Source organism: Rhinatrema bivittatum, chromosome 4 (genome assembly GCF_901001135.1).
Source record: "Rhinatrema bivittatum chromosome 4, aRhiBiv1.1, whole genome shotgun sequence".
NCBI lineage: Eukaryota > Metazoa > Chordata > Amphibia > Gymnophiona > Rhinatrematidae > Rhinatrema > Rhinatrema bivittatum.
This window is the reverse complement of record NC_042618.1, coordinates 226061361-226081761: the sequence shown is the minus strand read 5'-3', so window position 1 is coordinate 226081761 and position 20401 is coordinate 226061361. Positions and strand designations below refer to the sequence as shown.

The following is a 20401-nucleotide window of genomic DNA, read 5'->3' as shown; positions in this document are numbered from 1 at the left end:
AGCCTACCTAGCCTGCCCATCCCTACCAATTCAGATTTACAAATCCCTACCACTTCCTCATAGATCCCCTCTGTTTATCCCATACTTTCTTGAATTCAGATACTGTTCTAGTTTTCACCACCTCACTGGGGAGACTGTTCCATGCATCCACTATCTTCTCTGTAAAGAAAGATTTCCTTAAATTATTTCTAAGTCTACCTTCTTTCACCCTGATCCATTGTCTCCTTGTTCTAGAGCCTCCTTTGTGTTGAAAGAAGCCCTACTCCTGGCATGGAAACTTTGAGATATTTAAATGTCTCTATCATATCTCCCCTATCTCGCCTTTCCTCTAGGATATACATGTTTAGATCTTTAAGTCTATCCCCATATTCTTTAGAATGAAGACCACTGATCATTTTAGTAGCCACTGTGTAGACCAACTCCATCCTGTTTGTTTCCTTTTGAAGGTGCATTCTCACAGTGTTTCAAATGCGGTTTCACCAGGGACCTATACCGGGGCAATATCACTTCCCTTTTTCTGTTGTCCATTCCTCACCATATATAGTCGAGTATCTTTCTGGCTTTTGCCATTGCCTTATCCACCTGTTTGGCCAACTTAAGATCATCAGATACAACCACCCCAGATCTGCTCTTTCACGCTTAGAAGAATTTCACTCCCTATACTGTACCTCTCCTTTGTGTTTTTGCATCCTAATTGCATTACTCTTCATTTTTTAGCATTAAATCTTAGCTGCCAGATCCTAGACCATTTCTCAAGCTTTACTAGATCTCTCCTCATGTTTTTCACACCTTCATGGCTGTCTTCTCTGTGGCAGATTTTGGTATTCTTGGCAAAAAGACAAACCTTTCCCGACAATCCTTCAGCAATGTCATTCACGAAAATGTTGTCAAGAACTGGTCCAAAGACTGATTCCTGTGGCATTCTGCTAGTAATGCCTTCCTCCTTGAATTGTTTGAATTGATCTCCATTTATTACGACCCTTTGTCACCTCTCACTTAACCAATTTCTAATCCATTCTGTCACTTTAGGGCCAACACCAAGAACACTCTGTTTCAAGTGAATTTTCAAAGGAGTTATGCATGTAAATGTAATAAATTATAGCAATTTTCAAAAGCTATTTACCCTTGTTACGTGCACTTAACATGGGTAAAACCTATTGACAATTCAATAGCATATATTGTAGCAATTTTCAAAGCCCACTTACATGGTTAAAACCCAGTTTTAAGCATGTAAATGCTTTTGAAAATCAGGCCCTTAATTTATAAGTCACCTATGTGGAACTTTGTCAGAGGCTTAACTGAAATCTCAAAGGCCTTACTGAAATAATACAATTATACCTACTATTTGGTTCACATGTTTATTTTAGAAATCTTATATCCTGCAGACTACAGTGATTGCACGAAGAGGTTTACAAATTAATATACACAGTAAAATAAATCAACATTCATTAATATCAGGATGAAAACAAATAAAAAGATTTTACCAAAAGAATTTAAGCACATACTTTTTAAAATAAAAAAATATTCTTGTAAATTCCTACTTCATCCAAATTCACCCCCTTGCCTCTCCTGTACGCATGTAAAAGTATGCGTACATGATGGTTTATCTGTCTACGTTCGGGACTTAGCCGGAGAAAGAGCAGTTTCCAAGTTTCTCACCGCATTCACCATCTCCAGCTTATCTGGCTGTTGTTATCCAGATAAAAACTTAGCAGGATGAATCGTAGGAGGTCCAGAGTCTTTTCTGGGGTGGAGCTAAGTTAGCCACATAATACTGATATTCAGCGTTATCCGAGTAAGTTCGGTCACGCCGTGGAGCAGTCCTAAACTTATCTGGATAAACTTATCCAATCACTTTGATTTATTTGCTGAATATCCAGTTCATGTTATATAGATAGGTTTATTCAGATAACTTATCCAGACTGCCCCTTGCTGAATATGGACCTCACAGTGTATATGCTTGTAATTTTGCATGCATATCGATCATGCGGTTTTCTAAAGTGCCATCTCCTAGTGTGTAGTCAGATGGACTCAGGACCAATAGGTTATGTGACCCCCTGCTAGCAGATGGAGACGGAGTCAGGTTTCAAAGCTGATATCACCCTAGATATACCCCTGCAGTGACCTCAGCCATTCAGTATCTCTCCGTCTCCTAGTAGATGTGGATTGTGCCTTACCTATTGTGAGCACAGTACTCTTTAGAAGAGGAAATTTTACCTTTATTTTACCTTTAAATTGGAGAAAGATCGAGTTCCGCTGTTCTGCGGTGATACCTAATGGTCCCTCATCCAGACTGCCCCTTGCGGCATATGGACCTCACAGTGTGTATGCTTGTGATTTTGTATGCATATCTGTCATGCAGTTTTCTAAAGGGCCAATTCTGTGACTAAAGAACTGTTTTACCCACAGAAGTCCCTTTGAAAATTAGTTGTCTCCATGGGTACGTGTGTACTTTTTATCTGCCTTGTTTTGAGGAATTCCTGAAAGCATAGTTTGGTTGGGGGAGGAAACAACGTATGTAGTTTCACTTTTAGATGGGAAAAATTGCCTGCAGAGAAAACAGCTGCAGATCTCTGTGGGTAATTTATTTCCAGGGAAACTAATCAAAGCAAAACTACACATGCAGTTTTGCTTTGATTATGGCTACAAACCAAGTGGGTAAAATCTATCCACAGGGTTTGTAACAGGGTGAGTAGTTAGATTATTTACTCCTCATTTCAGACTGTAAAGAAAGCCCTTGTAGGATTGCAAAAGTGGTTGGTTTTTTTCTTTTAGAAAAAGTTTCAAAACTCTGGGAGGCCCCACCTCAAAAAAAAAAAAAAAAAAAAAAGCTGTCCTAAGGAGACTCACCAGGGATGTATTTGCCCCATCAGTGGTGTCCCCACCTCCACTCTCTCCAGAAGCAAACCTCCAAAATATGCGTGGCATCTCTGGATCCTGCCTCCAACAGCAGTCCTCAAAGTGCAGTGAGTGCTGGCTCTAAGTCTGCACTCACAGGCCTTGTCCCCTGCATGAAAATCCAGAATGGTAGGGCCTGTGAGTATAGGCTTAGTCCCCATGCTCACTGTGCTTTCAGGAGCGTTGCTGGAGCCGAGGAGCAGGTGAGAAGAGAGTGGCAGCGGGAAGGGTGCTTTCCAAAGTCCTGGCCAGGATTGCAGGGCTATGAAGGGGAGGCAGAAAATTTGCCGCCTTCAGTACAGACCTAGTAGGTCTGTACATATATCTGTTATTTGTCAGAGTTAATGAGGTGTTGCCTGGAATTTAAATAGTTGCTGAATTACAGACTCTGTAATCATTGATTTAAAGATTTACCTTATGTGTTAACACTTGGGGAACACGCCGACGCCAAAGAATAAAGATGATGCCAGAGTTTGCATCTCCCTTTTTAGGTGAGGCATTCGCAGGGCACTGATTTTTCCTTTTCATTGCAGGATAGGTGTTCCGCGTGTAAATTTTCAAAGTATGACGTGTGGTGCTGCTAAAATTCGACGCCTTTCCACAGTATCGTCTGTGACAAAACCCCCACACTTTATTCTCACTACTGAATGGCTGTGGTACTGGAAAGATGAATACAGCCACTGGACTGAGTACGGAAAGAAAGTGAGTGTTTTCTTGCCTATCTGTTAACTGCAGTAGCCTGAAAGCTTAATCATCATTCCGAACTTCTTTAAAAAGTGAAATCCTGGTTGTTAGTGAGGCTTTTGTGAGTTGAATAGTATGTCATCTCTTTATTTATGAAGATCAATAATCCTACTGTTGGGGCTATTATTTCCTCACAATGTATACCTATACTCAATATTCAAAACAGATGAGGACTACCAACTTTCTCACTCAATTTTTCAAAATTTCTCCATAACTCAGGGAATTAGTATCAGAATATTTGTGCTCAGTCGTTTAGGCTCTTGGCCGTACAGGGCTGCAACCATATTCATGGCAACATCAGCACTTGATTGTTAACCTCAATTCTTCTTGCAGGACATTCCTGCCCATTATGACTGCTAGCTATGCTCCAGGCATGTTTGAGCCCCAGAATTTGTCCTGGAGGCGGAGTCAGGGCAAAACCCCAGCCAGAGTGTTTTCCCCCAAATTCATTTCTTTTTTTGCATCAGACCTTCTGTGCCATTCAGTTCTCCTTCATTTCCTCCAGACTTGAGGCCTATTGTTCCAAGGGCTGATCCTCATGGAAAATCCAGCTCTATTCTGTCTTATGGCCTAGCTCTTGCAAGGCCATAATTGCATAGGAAGGGATACCATTCAGAGGTGATTTGTTCCCTGTTGAAGGCCCATAAGAATTTCTCTGGAGTTTAAGAATTGCTGCTAAGAGTTGTCCATTTAACCCTGATGAGCGGATATTTCCACCATCTTTTTTTTTTAACTGTATAACAGGCAGACAAAAACACAATGAGCTATGCATTACATGTGAAGAATACAGAAAATACAGACAATCCAACACGAATTTCATTTACATGCAAACTGAAAAATATCTGCTGAGTAAGAAGAATTATTGAGCCATTCCTCCAACTAGAGCACTTCAAGACATTTGCTCCCTAAGGGGTAGATTTTATAAAACTACGCCCGCACGTACTTTTGTTCGCACACCAGGCGCAAACAAACGTACGCCGGATTTTATAAGATACGCACGTAGCCGCGCGTATCTTATAAAATCCGCGGTCGGCGCACTCTGCCCGTTGCCTCTGAGGCCGCTCCGAAATCGGAGCGGCCTCAGAGGGAACTTTCCTTCTGCTTCCCCCCACCTTCCCCTCCCTAAACCCCCCCCAGCCCTATCTACACTCCCCCTACCTTTATCGCGAAAGTTACGCCTGCTGGCCGGCCGCCGCCTCGCGATTCCCCGGCCCACGAGTGATTTCGGAGGCCTTGGCCATGCCCCCAAAATGCCCCTGGGCCGGAACCACGCCCGCAAATAACGCGCCGACACGACACGCCCCCACAGGAAAGCCCCGGGACTTACGCACGCTGCTGAGCCTATGCAAAATAGGCTCAGCATGCGCAGGGGGGTTTTGAAAGGGTTACGCGCATAACTTATACACGTAACCCTTTTAAAATCTACCCCTAAGAGTCTGACTCTCTCTCCTCCATATATTTCCAATATGGAATCCTAATGTTGTCATATAAGGCTCCTCTTTTTTGGAGAGAGAAGGTCAACTTGTCAATTATTGTAATATCATGCCCTTGTTTATCACTCAAACCACCAGCGAAGGCTTTTACCCTAAACTGCCGCATGCATGAAAATATGCAGTCCTCTCTCTTCCTCCACTCCCTACTCTCCTCCTTCACTTCTTACCCTACCTAGATGCAGTCCTCTCCTCTCTCCACCTAGATTCAATCTTTCTACCCCTCAGCCATCTCATTTTCCAGTTCTCCCCCTGTTACTTGCCTTCTGTCTCTCCCACCCCTGCTGCAGCCCTTTCTTTGCTTCTCTTTCTCTGGCTAACTGCTGGCTGTCTCCCAGAAATTTCGGGGGCTGCCGTCTCTGCCATTTCTTCAGCTGTTGAGGCCTGGATAAACCTGCCAGCCCCACTGATTGGGTAGCCAACTCCTCCTCGTTGTCTTTGGAAGCTGAGTGTGTGCTGGTTCTAGCCATTTTTAAAAGTTACCAATCCTGCTGGCTCTGCTAGTGTCTTACCAAACAATCATTGTGAGTAACTATCCAGTGTTTGTACTGACTACTCGGTGAAACCTCATGACATCACAAACTCTCCATACAGGAACCCAGATATGCACCCTGCCAGCCATGCAAAGCCCTCTACCATTTTTTAGTATTCTAGATAGATGTTGCTCTCAGTTCTCCTTGTAGCACTCCTTTGCAATATTTGTAGCACTTGGTGTAAGAAACAATAAGAGTTTCTCAATCTGTAGCAGCTTCAAATCTAGAAGGAGCCACACACAGCTTGAGTAGAAGACTGCTGCCATAAAAGTCTGTGCTATTACACAAATTCAATTAAGTGGGGAAAACATAATTTATAGCTATAGATGAGGGGCTATGTTGAAGTCATGTCCTTCCTGTCAACATAAAGTTAGCTAAAACTTGGCTTTCAGATGGCAGGATAGCACAGGCAAGTCTCCAAGCTCATGTTAGTCTCATTCCAGTGCTTTGGGAAGATCTGTCCACACCACAAATACATTGGTTTGACTGTACCCAGAAACGATCCAAATGTGTATCGCTGGACTGATGCATATTAGCAGAGTGGCTCCGGATTCTCTCTTCCTAAGTCAAGGCCATACTCATCTATCAGTGAGACATTTGCTTTTGGTAACAGATCTAAAAGCAGAGCACTGCTTAGCTTTTTCTAACAGTTATCAACTTGTCTGTTTCTTTGCTCCTTCTGATCTTAGTCTTTAGCTTTTTGTTTCATATTTTTAATTAAAGTTTCATATTTGATAGTAAGAGGTGTGAAAAATCTTCTGTCTTAAATCTATCCTCAGCTGTTTGTGCCATATTTGTACTTTGCCTATGCAGCATCTGCACAGATTTCTGTAAATAATAAAATAAATAGTACAGCAGTGCCATTATAGTCAGATTGGTAGACATTGACTAAATAAGGAGGAACTTTAAAGCACATTTTGTCTTGTAGACGAAATAGAAACTGTAAAAGAACTAGTCATTTGCTTAGTAGTTTTGCATGGTCTAGTGACCAGTGATCTGACCGAGCAAGGGTTTTACACATACCATGGAAACATTTATAGCCATATCAAACCTTAAATCAGTGCTACTCATTACCAGAGTGAAGATTTCCCAGTATTGAATTGCTGAGATTGAGACAAGTCTTGTTTTGTTGTGACACGAATGCCATTTTAAATGGAAGAAAATAGCAAATCAAAAGTCGCACCTCCCCTGCTAGTCAGCGGGTCTGCTCCCCTCCACTCCGCCTGTTCTCCTCTCTGGCCCAGCTTGCCCAGTTGCTGCCTGCCTGCTCAGTCCTCCCCCTTCTCATGCCCCCGCTCTCTCCCTTCTCTGGTTGGCTTCAGTCTGCAGCAGTGAGACTGTCAGGCAGACGGGGCGGCACAAGTGCCCGCTCTGGTCCCCACGGCAGCGCCTTCACCGGTGCAGGAAGTGGCGGAATGTGCGCTTATGCCGCACTGCATGCCAGCCTGCCTGCAGAGCTCTTACTGCAACATAGTGGAGCCAGCTGGGGAGAGTCCAAATCAAATATTATTTTCAGAGTAACCAAAATATTCAAATTAACCAGCATCTTAGACTAAATGTCTGCAAATAAAACCGATGCATAATTATGGTAGGAATCCTGAAAATCACACTGGTTTCTGTCCCCTTTTCCCACAGCTAAAAGTAGCAGATGCGTACTTTTATCTGCTGAGGTGGATGGAGGGGATGGTTTTCACCTGTGGGTATTTAACTGGGTAACTCCTTAGTTACCCAGGTAAATACTTTGGAGGTCAATATTCAAAGAATTCATCTGGGTAACTTTTTGAGTTACCTGAAAAAAAAAAAAGAAAAACAAGATTTAAATATTTTCACCCACTTCCTGGCTAAATTTTAGCTGGAGAAAACGAGGCAATGTGGGCAGCATTCTGGGTGTGTGACTTCACTTTTAGCCCCCTAGAATGGTAGGTAGTGTGGATTGTGATTTTTTTAAATATATAAAATATCAAAACACTGCTGCTCTTCCTAGCAGCTGGTTGCATTAACTCCTCATAATGACATTTCCTACCAGTCCCTTTGATGCAGTCTAATTCCCAGCTAGCATGCCACTCTTTTCCTCTTGCCTGCCTCTCTTCCCCAGGCAAACCCTTTTCAGTTGTTTGCTCTGTGTACTAATTGCTTGCCCCTGAGTGAATAACCTAAACTATATTAGAAATAAATCTCCCAGACAGCTTTGCTTCAGTGTGACCTCACTTACTCAGTGGTTTCCGGTACCTTCTCTCAAGCCCCTTCTAGTGACAGACCTCTAGTGATGGGCTGGCCATTCCTACATGCTGGTCTTAATGTGAACTGACCACAGTTATATAGGAGAATAACAAAATGTAGAATCTTTCTATATAGCGGTCACATGTTGTTGTTACTAGCCACTTTCTGTCAGTGCAAGATTGGATGCAGCAGGTGCTGGTTGTAAGATCTGAGCTCCTGGTCTCCATATGTTTGGGGGATGCAGGTGGGGCAGGAAGGTAAGGACAGTCTTAGCACAGGAGGGGAGAAAGGAGAGTGGCCTAAAGCTGTAGGCCTTATAGTTATTATTTTTTCTAATTTCTGGGGAGGAAGACTTTTCTTGCCTAAAGGTCCACGATGTTAAATATCTCATTCTGGGAGGCTCAGAGCTCAGCAATCTTTCAATGGAATGGAGGATCGGGCACGAGGTGGCCACTGAGGATTTTTTTCCTTGCTTGGTAAATGCTGCTTAACCGACAATATTCAAAGAATATCACTGGTTAAGTAAAAGTTGTCTGGGAATACATTCCCAGATAACTTTACTCCTTCCGAGCCTATCTCGCTCCACCCCGGAATGCCGCTATTTCATCCGGGTTTAGCCAAACACGAACTTGCAGTATTAAAAAGTTGGCATTTGGATACAAGGGGGCTATAAATGCTTTACTAAACTTAAGGATATAACGTGTGATAAATAGTGGTTATTTATTTATTTATTTCATTTTTCTATACCTGTGTTTGGAAAGGACCATCACATCAGTTTACAATCTTCACAGAAAACATAAAATTACAGCTGATACGAATAAAATAAAATAGACATAAAAAACTTGGTATTTTAACTTTAGCTATTCGTCCTATTACAATTTTAAAATAAACATATATAATTAAAATAAATAAAATGAATAACAGACAATAACATTCACTTTGTTGCCACCCACTTCCAATTGTAAAATGCATACATAATGGTGTCAAGTATGCTCAGCCGATGCTCTCTTTAAAGGCTTATTTGAATTGCTGTAATTCTTAACACTATTCTAGTGTGTGGGATAGTGTCCGCATCTGCTAGGATATGGAGAGATACTGAGGAGCTGAGGTCACTGCAGGGGTATATCTAGGGTGACGTCAGCTTTGAAATCTGACTCCGTCTCCCATCTGCTAGCAGAAGAGCACATAACCCACTGGTCCTGAGTCCATCTGGCTACATGCTAGGAAATATTGCGCTCAAACTGATAAACTTACCAAACCTATTTCTAATATCTACGCATATCGCTGTTTATCACACACCATCGCCATATCATGACTATATCATGCAGTATTTTCAAAGATTTTCTCTCTATGAATTTAGCTGCTTTGCATCCATTTGCATGCATAAACTTTCTTAATGTACACAAAGCAGCTAATGCATAGGCTATTCAATGCAAATAAAATAGCACAGCTGACTTAGAAAAATGACAGCCTGTTATTTTAGCACATTTCGCAGAGGTTTAGTTATTTTTCCTCAGGAACATTGGGATGCTGATTACACATCTCAATATCTCCAGGAGGCCTGTTCAAGGTTCAAGCCTCAAAATAACTACACACCCTCCAAGTACCTAAATGTCCCCTGGGAGTCTTGGTAGACCCTTGCCTGCTGAGGTGGCCCCACAATAAAAAAAAAAAGTAAAATAAATAAGATTTTAAATCCTATGGCAACACACCGCCCCACCCCGGCCCCTACTTAAATCATTCCCCTTTGCAGTAACCCCACTTCAACCAAAGGACTCTGCATAGTAGAACCCCCCCTTCCAAAAAATTAACTGCCTGGTGGTCTTGGGCCCCTCTGGACTCCTTTATCTACTCCCAGCCCCTCATACCTGAAAAAGAATCATTGATTGCCCAGGGTGGACCCAGAGTGCCCCTTTGCTCTGGAATCAGTCAGTGCCATTTTTCAAAATGGTGCCAGCTGACCTTTGCCCCACCACACGATAGGGACAAAGGTTGGCTTAGTAAATGACCCCCATAATTTCTAAGTCTTAAGAGTTTTTATACCAAAGTACATTTTGACTTTCTCATTGAACGAAACTTAAGATTTTTCCATTTGACTTTGACTTGATAGGATGAGACCCACCCTGTGGCAACAGTGTGCAGTAGTGACCTGGAGAAAGCCTATCTTGCAGATGAATGTTCAACATTGCAGTTCAAAGCCGGAGTCCAAGAATATGAACTTAGTTTCAAAGGTATTTTCATTAGATTTTCTATATTATTTTGCTCGTGCAAGTTGCCATATTAACAACCATGGAAACCAAGATCCTCCATTTTTTTTGCAGAAAAAGGCAGATACAGTACAAATTTCCCAATATTGTCCTGTTAGTGTGCCTGAGCCCTGCTCTAGAAATACGACCTCAGTGTTTGACTTCCTTGTTCCAACTGCCAATAGCAGTTAATGCCAATTCATGCTAAAATTAAACAAAATGTTTTCAGTGTGATGTATTGATCTATTTTGGGGAACCGTACTGCCTACTGACTTGATATTCAGACATCAGAGACACTTTGTCCTGATAATCTGATATTTAGTGCCAAGGCCAGGGCTGCTTTGGGAGGAAGTGCACTCTTGTGGTTAGAGAATTATGCTGTGCTCTTGGGCAAGTCACCGAATCTCTCAGGAATTCAGTTGAAACTAAGACGTTTCTTATTCTCCGAGGACATCGGTGACATCATCAGATGAAGCCCCGATGCGGATAACCTATGTCAAAGTTTCTAGGACTTTGACTAGGCACACTGAGCATGACCAGCATGCCCTGTACCACGCATCCATATGGGGTCCCTCTTCAGTCTCTTCTTTTCCGTGGAGCTGTAAGCCACATGGTCTGATTGAGTTCTCATTGGTTGTTTCTGGCCTAGTGGAAAACTTTTTTCATCGCAGTTTTCGGTATCGTTCCATCACTGGGTCCCTCTCAGTGCCTCCCCGTAGTATCCTAGTCAGAGTTTTCGGCATTTCTGATAAATTTTCTTTTGCAGTCGATTCCCCTCGCGGCAGCTTTTGTTTCGTGTCTGCGGCCTCTTTTTCCTTTGTTCTGTAATGGCCACGTCTGGTTTTCATCAATACCCCTGGTGCCTAAGGACCATGTCCATTATGTATCCTCACAAGATATGGGTCTTCTGCCTGGGGATATTGTATGACATCTAGGGTTGTCATTTGTGTGCCCAAAAGACCCTGAAGGGATGTTGCCTTCGACTCAAAATATGGATCAGCTGTTAAGGTCGAGGAAGTCCAAGCCATCTGCATCACAGCATTGGCATCGATGGACCTTGGAGCCACACTGATAGACACCATGCCATCAACATTGGCAGGACCGTAGGTTCCGTCGATGCTACTGGCAGATAGGGATGCCGGAGACTGACCGTTGTCTATCTCTTCCGGGCCGAGGATGCCAGGTTCCTCTTTTTAGGCCTTGGCACCGGGAAAGACCAGGCCAAGCATGGAGAGAAGCCTATGAAGCATCGGCACTGGTCCCTGTAGATGCCGGGTGCGGGGATCTGCTGGCTTTTGCCGTGATGCCCCTGAAATGACCCCATGGTGAGGAAGGCCCATCTTCTATCGATGCCGGGAGTCTGTGACTGTCTCCACTGGTCCTGGTGCCAGTTGCCGATCAACCTTGTGGGTCCGAAGAAGATATGGCCACCCCTCCTTTCTCGGTGTTAGCATTGGCAATGTTTGAGGAGGAGCTGGAGCATTGGCAACGTTTGAGGAGGAGCTGCAGCGTCAAATCCAGGTAGCAGTGATCGGGCACTGCAGGGTATTAGGCCTGTGGCACCGAAGGCACTAGAGCCAGTGCTATTTGTCATCCTAATGCTACTGGAGAATTTCAAAGTGCTCATTGGTGCTTTATCGATCCTGCTGGTGGAGGAAGCTCCACCAAGGCTGGCAGAGATGCCGAGGCCTGTAGTCCCCCATCCAGTTCTACTGGTACATGCACCTCTGGAAGAAGGTGCATGTACCAGTGCAGGGTGCAGGGCCCCATCCCCTGTAGCATACAATGAGGATGACGGCCGCTATGACCCCTTGAGGGATGATCCGATGGAGTCCTCCTCCATGTTCTCTGATGGTCTCCAGTCAGACCCTTCTCCACCAGTTGAGCAGAGGAAGTCCCTGCCTGAGGACATGACCTTCGCAGGATTTGTGACTGTGATGGTGGAGGCCATCCTATTTCAACTTTTAACAGAGGAGGGTGCCAGGTATAAAATGCTTGAGATCCTCCAGTTCATGGAGACTCCTAAGGAGATCATGGTGGTCCCAGTACATGTGATCCTTAAGGAGCTGCTGCTGAGGATATGGGAACACCCCTTTACAGTGCATCCCATTAACAAGATGGAAGATAGACCCCATCTCGTCTAGAAGGCTGCCAGATTTGATAAGTGTCCGCTGTCTCACCAGTCGCTGGTGGTCGAATCCACCCTCAAGGGTGCCAAGCACCATTTCTTGGTGCCCCCAGGGAAGGACCACAGAGCGATGGACGCTCTTGGGAGGAAGGTATTCCATGCTTATTGCCCGCATCTCTGCCTACCAGCTCTACATGAGGCAATACTCATGGGACATCTGGAAACAGGTGCAAGAGGTGGATGAGCAGCTGTGTCTGTACAGAAGCAAGACACCCTCGTATCGCTGGTGCACAAGGGTCTGGAGTGCAGAAAACATGAAGTCCCTGTGACTACAATGTTTTCGAAATGGCATCAAGAGTCTCTGCAGCAGAAATCCGCACCTGCAGATTGGCATGGCTGCGGGCCTCGGATCTCTTACCCAGAGGTACAGGAATGACTTCCTGACGTGCCTTGTACTGGAAATCTCTTCAGAGATAGGGTGAGGGATGCTGTGGCCCAACTTCGGGACCACCATGAGACCCTCTAGCAACTCTCTGCCAGTACGCCGGACCCGTCTCCTCATCCAGGAGGCCATCAAGACCGGGGATAAAGAAGTCTTTCTTTCGCCAGAGGAAGTACTATCCTCCGCCTCCTTGCTCCCATCAACACCATTAGGGCTCCCGCAGCCGTCCCAGGTAGCAGAGAGCCCCCAAACCCCAGCCAGCTCCTTGTTCAACTCTGGAGATGGGCTTTTAACTGGGCCATAGGGAGCCCAGGACAATGGACCTTCTGGTCGGAGGAAGCTTGTAACCTCAGAGCAGTGTGTCTTTTCCATCGTCTGCTAAGGGTACCAAGTAAATCTATTGGGTGTCCCTCCAGATTGCCATCCGTGCCCATATTGGGGGCCAGTAGCACATCAGGAGGTACTACAAATGGAGCTTTCCTCCCTCTTATCAGCTAGAGTGGTTGAGCCTGTACCACCAGGGCAAAGAGAGCGGGGATTCTACTCCAGGTGCTTCCTGATTCCAAAGAGAACAGGAGGACTCTGTCCTATCCTAGACATAAGAGCCTTGGACACGTTTCTAAAAAGAGAAAAGTTCAAGATGGTTTCCCTGGGCACCTTGATCCCCCTTTTGCAAAAAGGGGACTGGCTGTGCTTCCTTCACCTAAAGGATGCATACACTCATATCAAGATCTTCCCCGGTCACAGGAAGTATCTCTGATATGTCGAGGGAACACCGCACTTCCAGTACTGGGTGTTGCTCTTTGGGTTTGCGTCGGCCCCATGGGTCTTCACAAAATGCCTGGCCATGGTGGTAGGGTACCTACGCAGACTGGGAGTGCATGTCTTCACGTATCTGGACAATTGACAGGTCAAGAGCATGTATCAGGCAGGGGTTGTCAAGTCCATGCGCTTGACCATTCGGGTGTTGGAGTCACTAAGGTTTGTTCTCAATTACCCAAAGTCCCATATCAGCCCATCACCTCAATTGGACTTCATAGGAGCCCTGCTAGATACGTCTCAGGACAAGTCCTTTTGCTTCACAATAGGTCACTGTGGCATCCATTGTGGCAGAGATTCAACAGAGCTAGCAGGTGTCAGCCTGGCACATGTTGAAGCTGGTGGGCCATATGGCCACAACTGTCCATATTACTCCCTTGGCATGTTTACACATGTGCAGAGCCCAGTGGACCCTGAGGTCACAGTGGCATCAGGCCACTTAGAGGCTCCAGGATTGCATCCAAGTCACCCCGTCTCTCCGGGATTCATTGTCCTTGTGGCAGCACTTTCCAATCTGGAACAGGGGATCTTATTTCGGAGTCTCCCCACCCAAATTGTACTAACCACAGCTGCACCTACCCTTGGGTGGGGAGCTCATATTGATGGGCTCGGCACCCAGGGTCTTCGGTTTGCTCAGGAATGTTCTTGTCAAATCAACGTCCTGGAGCTTCGGGTGATCAGTTATGCACTGTGGGCTTTCAGAGATTGGCTGTCCAAGAAAGTTGTTCTGATCCAAACCGACAACCAGGTTGCCATGTGGTATGTCAAGCAGGGAGGCATGGGATCATACCTCCTATGTCAGGAAGTGGTCCAGATATGGTCATGGACTTTGTCCCACGGGATGGTGTTCAGGACCATGTTCCTGGCCGGGACAGAGAATGTGGTAGCAGTTAGGCTGAGCCAAGCCTTCAGACCCCACGAGTGGTCCTTGGACCATGGAATAGCGAATCGGATAGTCCACCTCTAGGGGAGCCTGGATGTAGATCTTTTTGCGACCCCCTGCAACAGGAAGGTGTCTTGGCTCTGCTCCCTTCACAGGACAGACGGCAAACCAGCCTTGGATGCCTTTGCCCATCATTGGGGCAAGGGTCTACTGTTTGCATGTCTTCCGATTCCCTTAGTGGCGAAGTCTCTTGAAGCTTTGTGAGGACAAAGAGACTACAATTCTCATAGCCCCTCATTGGCCGAAACAGGTCTGGTTTCCACTCTTCAGGAGTTGTCCATCTGGAGACCGAAGGTCTGGGGACTTCCCCAGATCTCATCATGCAAGACCAAGGCAGGCTATGGCATCCCAACCTCTAGATTCTGTTGCTCACATCCTGAATGTTGAGAGGTTAATTCTGTAGCTGCTTGTTCTTTCTGAAGATGTGTCTCGAATCCTAGAGGCTTCTAGAAAGCCTTCCACTAGAAAGTTATTCGGACTGAAGAGAAGGTTTTCTGAATGGTGTGAGTAGAAGGCCCTAGATCCATTCTCCTGCCCCAGTCAAAAACTGCTTGATTACCTTCTATACCTATCGGAGGCTAGCTTATAAACCAACTCTGTTAGAGTTCATCTTAGTGTAATTGGCACATGCCACCACAGTGTAGATGGCTATATTTCCATCTACACTGTGGTGGCATGTACATCTCTGTACAGGCTATATTTTTATGCTTCATGTGAGGTCTGCTTCAATTGAAGCCTTCCCTAAGGCCTCCCGCTGTGTCATGGAACCTCAACGTGGTGTTAGCTCAGCTGATGAAAGCTCCTTTTGAGCTGCTGCGTACCTGTTACCTGAAGTACCTGACCTGGAAGGTCATATTTTTGGTGGCAATCACTTCAGCGTGCAGGGTCAGGGAACTCCAGGTCTTAGTGACTTATCCACCTTATATTAAATTTTATCACGACAGGGTAGCCTTGCATATGCACCCTAAGTTCCTGCCTAAGGTGGTCACGATTTCCTTCTTAATCAATCAATTGTCCTGTCAATATTCTTTCCCAGGCCTCATTCGCACCAAGACAAATGAGCACTGCACAGTTTGGACTACAAACAAACTTTAGCCTTCTGTCTGGAGCAGACAGAAGCCCATAGACAATCCACCCAACTTTTTGTTTCTTTTGATAAGCATAGGTTGGATTTTACTGTTGCCAAACAGACAGTTTCCAGTTGGCTAGCAGATTGCATCTCCTTCTGTTATGCCCAGACAGGACTGCATTTTGGGGACCATGTCGAGGCTCATTCTATGAGAGCCATGGCAGCGTCGGTGGCCCATTTGCGAGCAATTCCTTTGAAGGAGATGTGCAAGGCTGTGACGTGGAGTTCTCTCCACACATTCATATCCCATTACTGTCTAGGTAGGGATGGCCGATGCGACAGTAGGTTTGGCCAGTCTGTCCTTTGGAACCTATTTGCAGGTGAGGACCTAACTCTCCAAACCTAGGGTCCATTGTTTGGGTTTAGGCTGTCTCCCCCTCTGTTACCAAATAGCATTGGTGGTGTTGTGCCCGATGCCACCTGGTTAAGTACATAAGAAGGTGGTTAGGTGTCAGTTGGCCTCCTTTTTGTGTTGGGGAGCAGCCTGTAGCTAGGGATTCACCCATGTGTAAAAACTAAGATCTTGTTTGTCCTTGGAGAAAGCAGAGTTCTCCGAGGACACCAGGATATTAGTCCTCTCAAAACCCGCCCGCCACCCCATGGAGTTGGGTTTCTCCTGTTTTTTTACCTTTTTTGTTATGCATATGTTTATTCATTTTCACATTATACATCAGAAATCATTATCCCTATGCATTTCATCTTATGCTCCACCCATTTTAAAGGAAAACTTCCACTCCATTTCTCTTGGAAACCACCAAATATTTCCAGAGCCTCGGATTTGTCTATATTAATTTTTAATCCTGAAAAAGCCCAAAACACTTCCTGAAATTTTAAAATCCCTTCCAACAAGTCCTGTGGACAAGACATAAATACCAGTGCGTCATCTGCAAAAGCTGCCACTTTAAACCCATGCGATCCCAGCTGAAAACCCTGCATCTGAATATCAGCCTCAATTTTCCTTAATAGTGGATCAATAGAAAGAACATAAAGGAGGGGGAGAAAGAGGGTATCCCTGCCTAGTCCCTTTGTGAATCAGGAAGTCCTCAGAAACCTAACCATTAGCTATGATCGCCGGTTTAGGCTTACAATATAGAAAAGAAATGTTTTGGAGGATCCCTCCCTGTATACCATATCTTTTCATCACAGAAAATAAGTAAGGCCATGACACTCCATTGAATGCCTTCCTCGTGTCAAATCCCACTACCATTGCAGGGCACTGTCTTTTTCAACACTCTTCAATCACAATGAGTAATTTTATCATATTTATACTAATTGAACGGCCCTTCACAAATCCTACTTGAGTACCAGATATCAAAGGAAATACTGTACCTAACCTATTCACATAAATTTTAGCATATAAATTTGCATCAAAATTAAGATAGGTCGATAAGAGGCCGGATTAGATAAATCCTTACCTGTTTTTTTCTAGGAGCGTGATATATTCCCTGGTGAATTTGTCAGGAAATGTAGCCTTTCTTTGGGCATGCAAAAAGAAATCCCTTAAAGGCTGTGATAACTGGTCAGAGAGCATTTTATAAAAATCAGCATGTAGACCATCTGGACCAGATGCTTTATGACTTACTATGCTTAATGACATTAACTTTCTAGTACCAAAATGGGCTCATTGAGCATATCTCGGTGCACTTCTGATATCGTTTGAATTTCTAGGTTGTGAAAAAATTCCCCCTCTTCCTTCCCCCCCCCCCCCTTCTATCATCAGTATACAATTGTTGGTAGAATCCTCAGAGAATCCTACAAATGACTTGACTGTTAGACAGGAGGTTACCCTTGTCATCTTTTAACTGTTCAATAAAAGTCTTTCACCAAATTGGCTAGACGTTTACCTGCTTTATTACCATATTTGAAAAACTGATGTGCCCCATAACTCATAGCCCTCAAGGCTTTTTGATGTAATATAGCATTTGAAACATAGAAACATAGAAGTAACGGCAGAAGAAGACCAAACGGCCCATCCAGTCTGCCCAGCAAGCTTTTACACCTATTTGTTTTCATAATCTGTTACTCTGACCGCTGAGGTCAGGACCCTTATTGATAACTTTTTGGTTCCAATTCCCTTCCACCCCCACCATCAATGCAGACAGCAGTGCTGGAGCTGCATCTAAGTGAAGTATCTAGCTAATTGGTTTGGGGTAGTAACCACCATAATAAGCAAGCTACTCCCGTTTGTTTATCCTGCATGTGCAATTCAGCCATTGTTGGTTGTCTGAATAAAAATCCTCTTTACTTAATTCCATCTGTTGCTGAAGCAGTGAGCTGCGCTGGATACTTATTCCAAGTCAAGTATCATGCTTAATTGATTCGGGGTAGTAGCCACCATAACAAGCCAGCTACACCCATGCTTATTTGTTTACCCAGACAATGTAATTTATTCCTTGTTGGTTGATGCTGATATAAATCATCTTTTCTTCATTCTCTCTGCCGTTGAAGGAGAGAGCTATGCTGGATGTGCATTGAAAGTGAAGTATCGGGCTTATTTGATTTGGGGTAGTAACCACCGTAACAAGCAAGCTACTCCCCTGCTTTTTTGTGGATGCAAATCCTTTTTTCCACATTTCCTCTTGCCATTGAAGCATAGAGCAATATTGGAGTCACATTAACTGTGTGTATGTTTATTGAATAAGGATATTAATCTCCAGGTAGTAGCCGTCATTCCCGCAAGCAAGCTACCCCTTGCCTCTTCTCTTCATTCACATCCTCTAGACTTTATGGATCCACAGTGTTTACCCCACGGCCCTTTGAAATCCTTCACAGTTTTGGTCTTCACCACTTCCTCCGGAAGGGCATTTCAGGCATCCACCACCCTCTCCGTGAAGAAATACTTCCTGACATTAGTTCTGAGTCTTCCTCCCTGGAGTTTTAAATCGTGACCCCTGGTTCTGCTGATTTTTTTGCAATGGAAAAGGTTTGTCATTGTCTTTGGATCATTAAAACCTTTCAAGTATCTGAAAGTTTGAATCATATCACCCCTGCTCCTCCTTTCCTCCAGGGTGTATATATTTAGATTCTTCAATCTCTTCTCATAAGTCATTTGATGAAGACCTTCCACCTTTTTGGTCGCCCTTCTCTGGACCGCCTCCATCCTGTCTCTGTCCCTTCGGAGATACGGTCTCCAGAACTGAACACAATACTCCAGGTGAGGTCTCACCAAGGACCTGTACAAGGGGATAATCACTTCCCTTTTCTTACTCGATATTCCTCTCTCTATGCAGCCCAGCATTCTTCTGGCTTTAGCTATCGCCTTGTCACATTGTTTCGCCGACTTCAGATCATTAGAGACTATCACCCGAAGGTCTCTCTCCTGCTCCGTACATATCAGCCCTACTCCCCCCATCGAATACAGTTCTTTTGGATTTCCACACCCCATGTGCATGACTCTGCACTTCTTGGCATTGAATCTCAGCTGCCATATCTTTGACCATTCTTCCAGCTTCCTTAAATCCCATCTCATTCTCTCCACTCCTTCCGGCGTGTCCACTCTGTTGCAGATCTTAGTGTCATCCGCAAAAAGACAAACCTTACCTTCTATCCCGTCCGCAGTGTCACTCACAAAGATATTGAACAGGACCGGTCCCAACACCGATCCCTGCGGCACTCCCCTCAACACCGCTCTCTCTTCAGAGTAAGTTCCATTTACCATCACACATTGTTTTCTGTCCGTCAACCAGTTTGCAATCCAGGTCACCACCTTGGCACCACCTTGCCCTATACTCTTCTCTAAATTGTTCAGTATTATGTACCAGCTTTTGTTTTGTCACATTTAATCATGCCTCCAAATCAGTGATCTTTTTATGCAAGACCTTAGATCAAGCGATCAAAAAAGAAGTGATCTCCCCTCTCATTACCACCTTACCGGTCTCCCAGTATAAAGTAGGATTATATTTGTGAATGGCATTGTTGAAATCAAATGCCTCCCATGCTAACTTCATGGAGTGCCCCCTAGTCTTTCTATTATCCGAAAGAATAAATAACCGATTCACATCTATCCGTTCTAGACCTCTCATGATTTTAAACACCTCTGTCATATCCCCCCTCAGCCGTCTCTTCTCCAAGCTGAAAAGTCCTAACCTCTTTAGTCTCTCCTCATAGGGGAGCTGTTCCATTCCCCTTATCATTTTGGTAGCCCTTCTCTGTACCTTCTCCATCGCAATTATATCTTTTTTGAGATGCGGCGACCAGAACTATACACAGTATTCAAGGTGTGGTCTCACCATGGAGCGATACAGAGGCATTATGACATTTTCCGTTTTATTCACCATTCCCTTTCTAATAATTCCCAACATTCTGTTTGCTTTTTTGACTGCCGCAGCACACTGAACCGAAGATTTCAATGTGTTATCCACTATGACGCCTGACTTCAGTGCCAGGAAAAATAGTGGAAAGTGTTCTAAACATCAAAATCACAGAACATATAGAAAGACATGGTTTAATGGAACAAAGTCAGCATGGCTTTACCCAGGGCAAGTCTTGCCTCACAAATCTGCTTCACTTTTTTGAAGGAGTTAATAAACATGTGGATAAAGGTGAACCGGTAGATATAGTATACTTGGATTTTCAGAAGGCGTTTGACAAAGTTCCTCATGAGAGGCTTCTAGGAAAAGTAAAAAGTTATGGGATAGGTGGCGATGTCCTTTCGTGGATTGCAAACTGGCTAAAAGACAGGAAACAGAGAGTAGGATTAAATGGGCAATTTTCTCAGTGGAAGGGAGTGGACAGTGGAGTGCCTCAGGGATCTGTATTGGGACCCTTACTGTTCAATATATTTATAAATGATCTGGAAAGAAATACGAC

General features: G+C 44.5%; 1 protein-coding gene across 1 annotated transcript in view; it reads left to right on the top strand.

Moving 5' to 3' along the window:
* LOC115090551 (protein mono-ADP-ribosyltransferase PARP12-like) overlaps positions 1-20401 on the top strand; it is a 132415-nt gene that overhangs the window by 86788 nt on the left and 25226 nt on the right. The window contains exons 6-7 of the mRNA XM_029599784.1: positions 3432-3600; positions 9996-10116. Coding sequence (XP_029455644.1) covers positions 3432-3600; positions 9996-10116 — 290 coding nt within the window. The remainder of the gene's footprint in view (positions 1-3431; positions 3601-9995; positions 10117-20401) is intronic.